At 49.7% G+C, this 11,791-nt stretch overlaps 4 protein-coding genes across 4 annotated transcripts; 2 read left to right on the forward strand and 2 right to left on the reverse strand.

Moving 5' to 3' along the window:
• Nucleotides 1-16: 16 nt before the first annotated feature.
• RLI1 (Fe-S cluster-binding ribosome biosynthesis protein) lies at nucleotides 17-2,893 on the forward strand. The gene is made up of 7 exons (XM_018269779.2): nucleotides 17-203; nucleotides 311-335; nucleotides 428-439; nucleotides 491-893; nucleotides 947-1,108; nucleotides 1,158-2,326; nucleotides 2,376-2,893. Exons 1-7 carry the CDS (start codon nucleotides 184-186, stop codon nucleotides 2,400-2,402), a joined length of 1,818 nt encoding a protein of 605 aa, XP_018135393.1. The 5' UTR covers nucleotides 17-183; the 3' UTR covers nucleotides 2,403-2,893.
• Nucleotides 2,667-5,873, reverse strand: VE01_00248 (uncharacterized protein). Its single transcript, XM_018269780.2, has 6 exons — nucleotides 5,694-5,873; nucleotides 5,486-5,643; nucleotides 4,397-5,432; nucleotides 4,229-4,345; nucleotides 3,421-4,176; nucleotides 2,667-3,143 (listed from the first exon to the last, which is right to left on the reverse strand). Exons 1-6 carry the CDS (start codon nucleotides 5,832-5,834, stop codon nucleotides 2,997-2,999), a joined length of 2,355 nt encoding a protein of 784 aa, XP_018135389.2. The 5' UTR covers nucleotides 5,835-5,873; the 3' UTR covers nucleotides 2,667-2,996.
• Nucleotides 5,793-8,070, forward strand: VE01_00249 (uncharacterized protein). The gene is made up of 2 exons (XM_018269781.2): nucleotides 5,793-6,395; nucleotides 6,452-8,070. The coding sequence occupies exons 1-2, from the start codon at nucleotides 6,206-6,208 to the stop codon at nucleotides 8,044-8,046; spliced, it is 1,785 nt and encodes a 594-aa protein (XP_018135388.1). The 5' UTR covers nucleotides 5,793-6,205; the 3' UTR covers nucleotides 8,047-8,070.
• Nucleotides 7,957-11,568, reverse strand: VE01_00250 (uncharacterized protein). Its single transcript, XM_018269782.2, has 4 exons — nucleotides 10,883-11,568; nucleotides 10,321-10,819; nucleotides 9,515-10,265; nucleotides 7,957-9,461 (listed from the first exon to the last, which is right to left on the reverse strand). The coding sequence occupies exons 1-4, from the start codon at nucleotides 11,039-11,041 to the stop codon at nucleotides 8,324-8,326; spliced, it is 2,547 nt and encodes an 848-aa protein (XP_018135085.1). The 5' UTR covers nucleotides 11,042-11,568; the 3' UTR covers nucleotides 7,957-8,323.
• Between the last annotated feature and the right edge of the window lie 223 nt (nucleotides 11,569-11,791).

Consider the following 11,791-nt stretch of genomic DNA (forward strand, 5'->3'; position numbering starts at 1 on the left):
ACCCACGCTACCACCAAACAAATCTCGACGCCAAAGTCACAAACCCGACATTCTCCAAACTCGAAATATAAATATTTTTTGTCGCTTTGCCACAATATTCGACGTTATCTTTGAAATAAATAGGGGCCCAAAACCATCAAATACCCGGCTCGTTTGAGTGGCTCTTAAGCCGGAGAACCCAAGATGGCTGATAAACTTACCAGGTATGCCACGCCACCGTTCATGGCTTTAGAAGCATTAACCCAGGCAGCTCACTGGATATTATTGGGCTGTCTTGCTGTAATATATACTGATTGTTTGATTTGAATAGAATCGCGATCGTCAATGGCGACAAGGTGCGAAACATATTGCCACCATGGCTACCCCACTACTACCCCGCGTTGAAGTTTAAGGGATCATAAATGCTAATTAAGCCCGTCGCATATAGTGCAAACCGAAGGTATATACATTTGTTCGAACGATAATGGTATGATGCTAACGATGGAAATAGAAATGTAGGCAAGAGTGCAAGAAATCGTGCCCAGTTGTTCGCAGTGGTCGTCTCTGTATCGAAGTCGACTCCTCATCGAAAATCGCTTTCATATCCGAGACACTATGCATAGGATGTGGTATTTGCCCCAAGAAGTGCCCATTCGGCGCGATCAACATTATCAACCTGCCGACCAACCTCGAGTCCCAGGTTACCCATCGTTATTCCGCGAATAGCTTCAAGCTGCATCGCCTGCCCATGCCAAGACCCGGGCAGGTGCTTGGTCTTGTCGGAACCAACGGTATCGGAAAGAGTACGGCCCTGAAGATCCTGAGTGGGAAGCTCAAGCCCAATCTCGGAAGATTTGACAACCCCCCAGACTGGGAAGACGTCATCAAATACTTCCGTGGCTCGGAACTACAAAGTCGGTGAACCCTGCGAGAGTGGAGAAAGCAAATGTTCTGACAAAGGCTACAGACTATTTCACGAAACTCCTCGAAGACGACCTCAAGGCTGTCGTAAAGCCCCAATATGTCGACCAAATCCCCAAAGCTGTGCGTGCGCCAGACAAGTCTGTCCAGGCCTTGATCGAGGGCAGGTCTCAGATGGATAACCTCAAGGAAGTCTGTGATGTTTTGGGTGAGCAGATATACTCATTTATATTGACTGTTGTACTAATTACACACAGAGTTGAACCATGTTATGGATCGTGATATCAACCTTCTTTCCGGAGGAGAGCTTCAACGTTTCGCCATCGGAACAGTCTGTGTCCAGCAAGCCGATGTCTACATGTTTGACGAGCCGTCGTCCTACCTGGATGTGAAGCAGCGTCTGAGTGCAGCCAAGATCATTCGCTCCCTTCTCAAATCATCTAACTACGTGATTTGTGTCGAGCACGATTTGTCCGTCCTGGATTATCTTTCCGACTTCATCTGTGTGCTCTACGGTCGCCCAGCAGTATACGGTGTTGTTACTATGCCTGCATCGGTCCGTGAGGGCATCAATATTTTCTTGGATGGACATATCCCAACCGAGAACTTGCGATTCCGAGATGAGTCCTTGACTTTCCGCATCGCAGAAGCCGGAGACGAATTCATCGTTGATCGTTCGCGCGCCTTCCAATACCCGTCCATGGAGAAGACTCTAGGAAACTTCCATCTTACGATTGACGAGGGTGACTTTACGGACTCGGAAATTATTGTGATGATGGGAGAGAACGGAACGGGAAAGACGACATTCTGTAAGATGCTGGCTGGCGCTACAAAGCCCGATGGAAACAGAAAGGTCCCCGACATGAAGATCAGCATGAAGCCCCAGAAGATCACACCTAAGTTTGACGGCAGTGTTCGCCAGTTGTTCTTCAAGAAGATCAAGACTGCGTTCCTTTCTCCCCAGTTCCAGACCGATGTTGTCAGGCCATTGAAGCTCGACGATTTCATTGATCAGGAAGTGAAGAACCTGTCCGGAGGAGAATTGCAACGTGTGGCTATCGTCCTCGCCCTTGGTATGCCGGCTGATATTTACCTAATCGATGAGCCGTCTGCCTACCTCGATTCCGAGCAGCGTATTATTGCTGCTCGCGTCATCAAGCGATTCATCATGCACTCGAAGAAGACAGCCTTCGTCGTAGAGCACGATTTCATCATGGCAACTTATCTCGCCGATCGTGTCATCGTCTTCGACGGTGAGCCCGGAATTGAGGCTCGCGCTCACACACCCGAGTCCCTGCTTACTGGTTGCAACAAGTTCCTCAAGAACCTTGATGTTACCTTCCGCCGTGACCCGACCAACTTCAGGCCACGTATCAACAAGCTGAACTCTCAGCTGGACCAGGAACAGAAGTTAAGTGGAAACTACGTGAGTATTTTCCATCCATATGCCCTAGAAATTTACTAACAAGGCCTAGTTCTTCCTGGATGAAGATAAGAGTTGAAAAGGGCACTCTATATAAAAACACACCGGCTTTAGATGCATCATTAGGCGTTACTGGGTTGGCATCAGGAGCGGTATTGCATAGAGGGGGCTCTCCTGGATTGGCTGAGGAGGAAGATGTTAACGAAGACGACGATCCGGATGATTAACGATGGCGGCGGCGCTCTATCCCCTGTTGCCTGGTCCTACACTGATAGCCGTTCTCTTTTCTGAACATGGTATAGATTGAGGGGCAATGGATTAAGCGGATGAGTGCCGTCTGGGTGGTGATTTAAAGCTAGCATGGAGAACAAAAATCTTCCACTGTTGGCATAGTCATTCATATTAAGTATTGAAACGACCTGAGCCCGAAATGGATTCATCTACGGCTTTAAAACTAGTTCATCGAATAAAAGCAAAGAGATACGATATACACACCAGATGCCCCACTAGTTGTCCCTGGGCTTTATGATCGTGATTCGGATGTCTCTTTTGGTGCTGTTAAACATTGGCTTGAATCGAACTGTCATGTGGCCGAGGTTATCGTGTTAGGCAAAAAATGTTAACTTGTTACGTACAGGTCTTGTACAACGCCTTCCGATGGCATGTTAGTTCCCTACTCTTCTTCAATTTCGCCTTCCTCGCTTCCCGAGTGTACAGCTGCATCCTCCTTTGGTGGCAATGTTGTGGTTGGCGTCTTAGCCTTCACGGTACGATCCTGTGCGGGAGACTCTCGTGGCGGGGTTCGTTCTCTCCTTGTCCTCTATAGAAATATAATGTTAGGGCAATGTCCTTACTATATCACAAGTGTTGTTATGGGGTATCGTGAGGGTTATAATAGGTCATTCCTCCAACCCCACCATCAACCGGGAGTCTCTTTGAGCTTAGCTTCTTCAACCACAACAATGACTATTGTTTGAAACCTCGAGAGCACTACTCTTAAAGATCTTGTTGGTCAAGCGTACCTACTCCTAATACGGGGAGGCCAGACGGCCGAAATTGTGATCACGCTGAGCGCAGTTTTCAGAAAATCGACGAACCTTAGTATCCCTTTTGCTACCCCCGCTTTCAAGGTCACTGTCAGCCCTTCTACGCCTGACCGAACTCGGCTTCTCATCACCATAGGGCAACTCATCAATGCTACCCCTTGGATCACCTCTTCTCCTATAGAGCCTCTCGCGGTCGTCATCTCGCTCTCTCTTGTCGCGGGGATCCCTCTCATGGCGATCGAGAGGATCATCACGGCGTGTTCTGTGAGATCTATCAAAGTCGCGATCCCTTTCAGACCGATCGTTTCCTCGGCGAGCAGGTGAGAGTAGAGTATCTGCAACGTTACCTTTGCGGTAGTTCTTCTCACGATCGGCGATAGCCTTGCGCCTATCTGCTTCATATGCATCGGGCTCAGGGCTGCGGCTTGGCCTACCATGGCGACCACCATTTCGGTGAGATCTCTCACCTCTATCCCTGTCAATTCTCTCTCTTTCCCTCTCTCGATAGCTTGATCGCTCGATAGACTCTCGGTCACGGCGCTTGGCTCGATCTCTCTCGTCATCCTCCTTGTCTTTCAAACGACGGATAACCTTATCGAAGGCAGAACGTCGTAGATCATCAGTGGGAAGGGCAAGGTACTCTCCTGATCGCTCAATACGCGGCTTAACCTTCTCATAAGTATCATCCACCTTGATCGGAGGCTCCAGATGTTTCATGTAAGATCGCAGGTCATCTACAGCACGGCGTTGCTTTCGCTCTGCCATGTGTTTGTCGTCTTCGTTTCGACGAGATACCTTCTCATGGAGCTATAATCTGTCAGCAAAGCACGTGGAACCCCAGGATTTTCATTCCACTCACCCTTCCAAATATCAAAGACAGAGCGTCTCGATCGATGTTAGCAGTACGCCGGTCTGTTTGCATAAGGGTAAGAAACTCCTCAAAGGTGGTCTTCTGCTGTATCTCAAAACGTTTGTCCTGCAAGGTGTTAATAAAGGTAATCTTGACAGAGAAAGGGGGGTTACGAACATCCAACACGTCCAAAATATCATTCCGAGTTCCACGCAAGGCTCGTTCCTCTTCTTCAACAATGTCCCAAAACAAATCCAGTGGTGTAGAGCCGGGTTGACCGAGCATGTTCGTGTACCTTTCGTCAGATTGAACTAAGGGGTATACTTGACTCCACTTGGCCCCAGCCTTGATCTTTCCAGCTTTCCTCAAGTCATTCAGAAGGTCAATGAAGCGGTCGCGGTTCTGGCGTTCTCGTCTTGATTTCTGATTTTTCTGCTGTTGGCGAGCATCGTTGAATGTTCTCTCCAGAGACTTGATATGATTCTCGAAAGCGGTCAACATATCAGATTTCGTGAGTGTCTGGAATTTCTCATCACCTTTGAATCGCTGGTTTGATTGGATGATACCTTGTGCCTCTGCCCATCTAGTATATGGTTCCAGGTTAAGACCGTGCATGATCTCAACAAGCTCGTCCATAGCGGCCCTGCGAGTCGAAGCCTCGCGCTCCATGTTCGTCTTCTTCAACTCAATAATGTAATCTTCAAATAATTGGCGTCGCTCATTGTCATCGTCTGTAGATCTGAAGATCGTTTCGCCCTCAATGATAGGTCTAGCAGTCTTCCAGCGTGTATAATGCTTGATCTCAGGGTGACTTCGCAGCATGGTGCTAAAATCTGTACGAAGCTTGGCAAGCCTCTCCTTCGCCCGATCCTTTTCTTCCAGGCGCACCTCAACCGCAAATTTCTCAAATGCAGCCTTGCGATCCTTTGGGTCCTTCAAAGCTCTGTATTGCGGGTCTCTGATAATTGCGCGCATGGCCGCTTCCCAAGTCCAATCCGGCCTCACTCCGCTGCGTCGGAGAAGCTTCAAAAATGCTGCTTCTGCTTCTTCGAAGGTTGAATAATCGGGGTCGGTATTTGCGGGCACGAACACTTGAGCTCTGCTACCGTTGACATCGTTGCCGTAAGCGATCTGACGAGCTTCCCCAACTGGCTCTCTGTCGCGTGGCTGATCGTATTGCGAGAAACCTCCACCAGCAACAAAGGTTGGGGCACTACATAGATTAGATCAGCATGTATAAGATAGATCATAAAATCTGTAACTTACGATGGTGCTGCGGCTTGCGCAGGAACAGCTTCTTTCGCAAGCGCATCCTTGAAGACCGCTGGCATCTCCCAGGAGCTCTGTTTGCTTTCGGTATTATACCAGTATTTACGGCCCCCTTCAGCAGTGTATTCCTTCCATGGTTGATCGGCCAGAGCGCGCTGTTTTGTGTTAGCTTATTTCCATGTCATAATCCCGTTGTTTATCTTACCTCCACTACAGTCATGAGCTCCTCAGGTTTGGTCCACTGGGTCGCTTTGGTGATGGTGTTGTAGTAATACACTCGCCCTTCAGCATTGCGCGCCTCTTGCCAAAGGCCCGGAGGGGCTATGTGCCCATTGATGCCGTTCATTATTCCTGTTGATGTTGATGGAGCAACGTAATGGAGAATGTTAAGACTATCAAAAGTATTTGGAGGTCGCGCGCGCTAGTGGTCTCGAAGGTCAATTTGCCGCGTCGTGCGTCTCTGGGGCGTTATCCAATCAAGGTTGTGATACGGCAACAGCCACCGCGCCAGGAACTTAAGGGGAGATGCAACAATGCACTTCGAATTCACAAAAAGCCACAACTGACACCTGAAATTAATTCAAGCGACCTTTGCGAGGCTGGGAGCATAAACTTGCAGAAATCATTTATGTTTTGTTTTGGAGTCAGCTTACCGACTTCTGTCCTCTCCTGTATATATATTACGGGGAGAGGGGTATATAATCTTTGAGAATCGAGATGTCTGACGATGAGCAGCCACAACAGTCTCGTGGCAGCTTGGAATTTGTGGAAACTTCAATTATTCAGACGATTGTCCCGGAATTTACAGAATTAAGTCTTGAAGAAGGGTTGAGGACTTCACTTGCAAAAAATGGCGATGTAGAAGCGGCTCTTCAGGACATGGCCCTGAGGCAGACAGTATTCTTTGGTGAGTAAACATTTGGCTCATGGATAATTTATATCTTACTTATCACTAGATTATAGATGAAATATTGAATGTCTATGTTGTCTTACAGACACCACATTTGGATGAAAGGGCTGTCCATCGATACCTTGACCGGCTGGTGGTCACGTTGGATGCCAACGTTGTCAATGCACTGACAGATCCACAAGGCCAGTCCGGCCACGAGCTGATTTATTCAGGATCAAACGATCAGCTTAAAGAAGCACCTGTTATCATTAAAAGTCCCGGGGAGGATGATAAAACAAGTTTATTAGTGGTCTGGAAGTTTCCAGTCCCTCTTACAAGGCCTGGCAGGCTGCGCCTCCAAAGCCCTTCCGTGGTCTTTTCAATTTCCGCGAACTTAAAAACAGCCGAACAGCTGAAGGCGATGATTCGGCAGAACGAATACCTGCCCAGTCAAATGCCTTCTGGCATCAACCTGTTCGAATCCTTCAACGGGGATCCGGCTCTTGGAGATGCCATACCCCGCCTATCTGCTCTACGAGTCTCGCGGGTTAAACCAGTGTCACCAGGCGAGGCAGATTCTCTGAGCCCATTGAGGATAGCACCAGCGCGCCCTCTTAAGATATTACCTGCATTCCAACTACGAGCACGCTACGCAAGACCAAATAACACGCATAGCAACCCCTGCATATTCGCCTCCTTAGACATAGAGGCCACCCCATGGGCTGGCAACTCTCTCAGCTTGACGTCAGTTGGTTTCAAGCTTACAGACGGAAATGTCGAAGATCTGAACACAGCCCCTGACATGGCACTTCCCATGGACTGCCTTCCAAAAGACGATGTCACCTTAGTATACCGCCTCTCACGCACTCCCCTGGAGCAATCCTCGACCCCAATAAAGCCGCTCCACATCACCGTCACTGGCACAGTCTGCGTCTCTCCCAGCTGTCTGCCCAAAATCACCATGATCTGGGCCACAAGCGTCGACTTCACGCCCCCCGTGAACCCCGGCTTCGGAAACCCAAGCGCAACAATCCAGCGCGACCACCGCCCAGCCCAGCTAAGCATATCCTCCAACCACGAGGCCCTGAACACCTCCCTCGCCGCATCTCGACCCGATGCTCTCCCCGCCATCGAATTCACAACCAAACACCAGCGCTCTCTCTCCGTCCCCGACTTCGGCGTCACCATGACCTTCACCGCCCCAACAACCCCAATTTACCAGGGCGACTTCTTCAGCTGGACCGTGTTCGTCGTGAACCGCTCTGACCACCCGCGCAAACTGGCACTCATCCCCATCGCAAAGCGGAGAATCCAATCCTCTTCGCACCACCGCGCCCCGACGAACCGGCCGCTCTCAAGCTCGTACACGCAGCAAAAGGGAGCCTCTGGCGGTGCCAACACCGATATCGCCGATGCTGTGCTTGACGAGAATATTCTATACGCCGCGCAGAAGGGCGCCGGCATCGAGTGTGCAGACATCATATGCTACAGCACCGACGTGCGTGTTGGCCCCCTGGCACCAAGCGCATGTCACATGACCGAGCTACGGTTTATGGCGCTCCAGAGCGGGGTCCTGGGTCTGGAGGCGGTGCGTGTTGTGGATTTGGGAACACAGGAGCATGTTGATATCAAGGATCTGCCGAGTATAGTTGTTTCTGGGGCTAAATAAAATATAAATCATTGATAGCTGAGGTTTAAATCCTTCTACTACTCCCCCAAGATCTCGCTTCAAATGTTTCCCGCTGGAGTCCCCCAAGTGATTTCCAAATAATGTCTAATGCAATACTCCGCGCGCCCTGTTACGCTAAAATGTCATGTCTCATTGTAACCAATCAACTCCGTTAGCCAAAAATGAAACCGTGAAGTTCCTATAACCACAGCTTCCAAACTACGCTTCAAAATCACCCACAACCCTTTAGTGCAGCTACTTTTAGACGTGATTATCGTCATAGCGCACTCGACGGATTAAAATAAGTCGGCGGGACTAATCCTAGGTAGTCATCAATGCCATCCAGCCCATTAGTCTCTAGGCTCTCCATGAGTTCCACCTGTTGGCTGTAGCTTAAGCTTCCCATACGGTCTGTCTGCGTATCATAGCCTTGATCGGTATATACTAGTGGCCCAAAGTTGTACGTCGGTTGGATGAAGTAGTTGTTCTCATCCAGACTGTTAAAACTTTGTTGGCCCGCTGCAGGTCCAGGGGCTTGCATCGGCAACGTGGCAGTTTGAACAGGCGTAGGGCCCCACTGAGGCGGTAGCGGCTGCTGTTGCTGAGGTAGCTGTGGTTGAGACTGCTGTGGCTGGGATTGCTGTTGTTGAAGCTGCTGCGATTGAGGCTGCTGCGATTGAGGTTGCTCCGGTTGAGGCTGGTACGACTGTGGCTCTTCCTGCCCATACTCGGGAGGGAAGTAACTGAAGCGTCGATCAGTCGAGCGACTCGCTGGCTGCATGAAAATGGAATTTGATCGGAACGTAGGCTGCTGTTGCTGGAATCGAACGTTCTGGTGGTACTCATTTGCCGCAGTATTCTCGGGAGACTGGTTAAACACGTAACTGAATGTTGGAGCTGGCTCTTGTGATTGCTGAGAATACGCCATGGACGGCGCAGTGAGATTTGAGTGATCGGAAAAAGGAGAGGACATGGATTCGTTGACGGACGCAGGCGAGTTTGCGGAGAGCGAGGAGGAGGAGTCGGAAACTTTTCCACCATCATAGGACTTGAAGCACGCTCGCCCAAGCCGTTGGTAAAGCTCCGACGCGGGTTTGCTACCAGGCCATCGGTCGGTACAGCGGACCATCACGCCTACCGCCACCTCAAGGAGTTCTTCAAGTTCTTCTTTTGGGTGTAGACTTCTCACGTCTGGGTATGATATCGACCAGAGAAGAGTGTTCACGGCCATAAACAGGCTCTGAAGGAAGATCCAAGTAACATCCACAGAAGGATTGTCCATCTGGCGGTGTTGCATCTTGATGTTATACGCTGAAGCATCGTAACACATTATGGCGCCGCGAACAGATGGCTTTGGAACCTGGGGAGAAGGGCGGAAAAGGAATACAATCATGGTGTTAACCTTCCCAGTAAACCTATGAGAAGGGTCAGCGAAGATTCGAAACGATCCGAAGGAAATTTGCCATACCAAGGTTTGCTCCAGCTAGGGTTCTCAGGGGCTGCTTCTAGCCAAGATTGAAGTTTTTCCTCCATCTGAGGAAACCAAGGATGTGAGTCGTTTTTCGGCTCAGACCGCTTCCTTTGATACAGTACTCGACGTATTTCAGCCTGTAGTAAACGCATCTTGAAGAAATGAACCGCCATGACCTTCTTTTCTGATACATGGTTGGAAGTGATCCCACCCGGTGTGATGTACTCATCATCGACCGTGGCAAAAAAGCCTACATCGACATGGTCTTGACCAGTGGCATATCCGTTGGGACGACCAAGGCTATGTGCCAGCCCAAACTCCATTGAGAGTACAATCCATGATAAGCGCCTCCTCATGTCCATCTGCAGCGGATCAACTTGACTAAGAGACACGCCCTGAACAATGGTCTTCTCTTCTGTGAGGCCTAACTGCTGGCATAATCTTGTCGCGAGGCCAACGATGTAGTATATCGGTGTCTTGGTAGGCGTCAGGAGAGAATATTGTGCTATCAATACGAGACATTGTAATGTCCTGAGATCTTTCGGCCGCACCACTTCATCAACGCTTTGCATGGCAGCCAAGTAGTAGCTATCCGCCAGGCCTGCATATTGCGGATCAAGCTTTTGCATGCTGATGGCTAGAACTATTCGCACAATGAAGTTTTTAACCGGGTCTGTATCGCCAGCATAAACCTCGTCGCATTCCTTATAAAATGTAGGCTCGTGTAACGTAGGGAAAAGATATTGAGCTGAGGACCGATTAGTAATTACTCGTTCAATGAAGCGGGGAATTCAATGACCGACCTTTTTGATTGAAGACTTCTATTAGCTTATCAGTTACTGATCGGTTTGGCAATCGATCTGCTGGAATGGCACTGATCATCGGGTATGATTTTGTCCTCTCTGGGATGGACTCCGGAGACTGGCCGGGAGCTCGTCGAGTGCTAACCTCCGGAACAAGCTCACGAATGCTCCTGGAATCTGTGTAGCGCCTAGCTTCCTCCATCACCAATCTCGTCATAGCAATTCCGCTCGAGGGCCCAAGGTATCGTGGCATCTCATCGTCCTCCTCCAATCGAACGAGACCCCCGGGCCGTATCGAATCCTCCGTTTTGATTTGGGCATCATCATCGTCAACATATCGTCCCAGTTCCAGTTGTAGGGCGCGGACTCGATCCTGGAGGCGGATCACATAGGTTCGGGATATCTTCTTGTTCTTTGTGGTATCATAATATTCGCAGACTGAGCCCTTTCGTTCGCAGGGCAGGCACTTCGGAAGGGTTGGGTCGCACCGCGTCTTTCTCTATCAGAGTATTAGTAAACTGCAACATGAAATCCTTTTGTCGCTGTATCAAGATGTACTAACCTGGCGACATCGGCAGCATGCGGCTAATGTGTGCGCGATTCTTGGTGAGTTCGAGTTTCCGTCGCTCTCATGGCTGCTCTCTCTCGCGCGAGGGGTTCTAGCCTCTCGTGCCTTGCTCACCGACCCCAGGCCCTGCCGAAAAGCTTCGGCTACATCCATTTGCTCCGGAGCTCAGAGTATATTATTTGCTGCTCGCGAGGGGAATACTGCGCATGCTGGGGCGACCTCAGCGATGAGCAGTTTGCTGTCTCTGGAGAAGCTGTGTCTCGCAACTGCTAACCAGCCGAGGCTCTCGAGGGCGATCCGTTCCGGGGGTTGATGCGAAATATGAAGAGGTCCGGTTAATATGCGATTGAGATTCGTCGTTGGTCATCACAGTCCTTGGTGGCGCATTTCATCTTCGCTGGGTATATGCGGCCATAGGAGTAGTGTTGGAAGTGACCACTGGAGCAAACTGACAGAACCGTAGTTTGTGTTTGTGGAGGGGAACAGTCGTCGGAACAGTCCCGCAACAGAGGTGTAGGTTAGACTGGTGGGGGGATGGGGTTTTACAGATTTGAAGATGATCTACCAACCGAATAATAATGTCAAAGTTTTATACTGTTTGTGTACAGTACATACAATGTACAGCACAGTCAGCCAGAGATTCCGTACATATTGGATTCCTGCGGATTCCTGTCTCCAGAGTACTCCAGTGCTCAAATCTTAAGCGCCGGCGTTGTTGGCCCACAGAGAAGACCCGCACCGCACCGCACAACTAAATCTAAGTGCTACTACTAACAATACGCCGTTTCTCTGGTCTGGGGTTCAAAAGAAGCAGGTACTTGTTCAGTTTATACTGCGGAGTTAGGAGAATAGTACTATAGACCAGTACATAACTCGTACATAAACCCCGTGGAATGTCGCTAA

Source organism: Pseudogymnoascus verrucosus (genome assembly GCF_001662655.1).
Source record: "Pseudogymnoascus verrucosus strain UAMH 10579 unplaced genomic scaffold scaffold_1, whole genome shotgun sequence".
In the NCBI taxonomy this organism is placed as follows: domain Eukaryota; kingdom Fungi; phylum Ascomycota; class Leotiomycetes; order Thelebolales; family Thelebolaceae; genus Pseudogymnoascus; species Pseudogymnoascus verrucosus.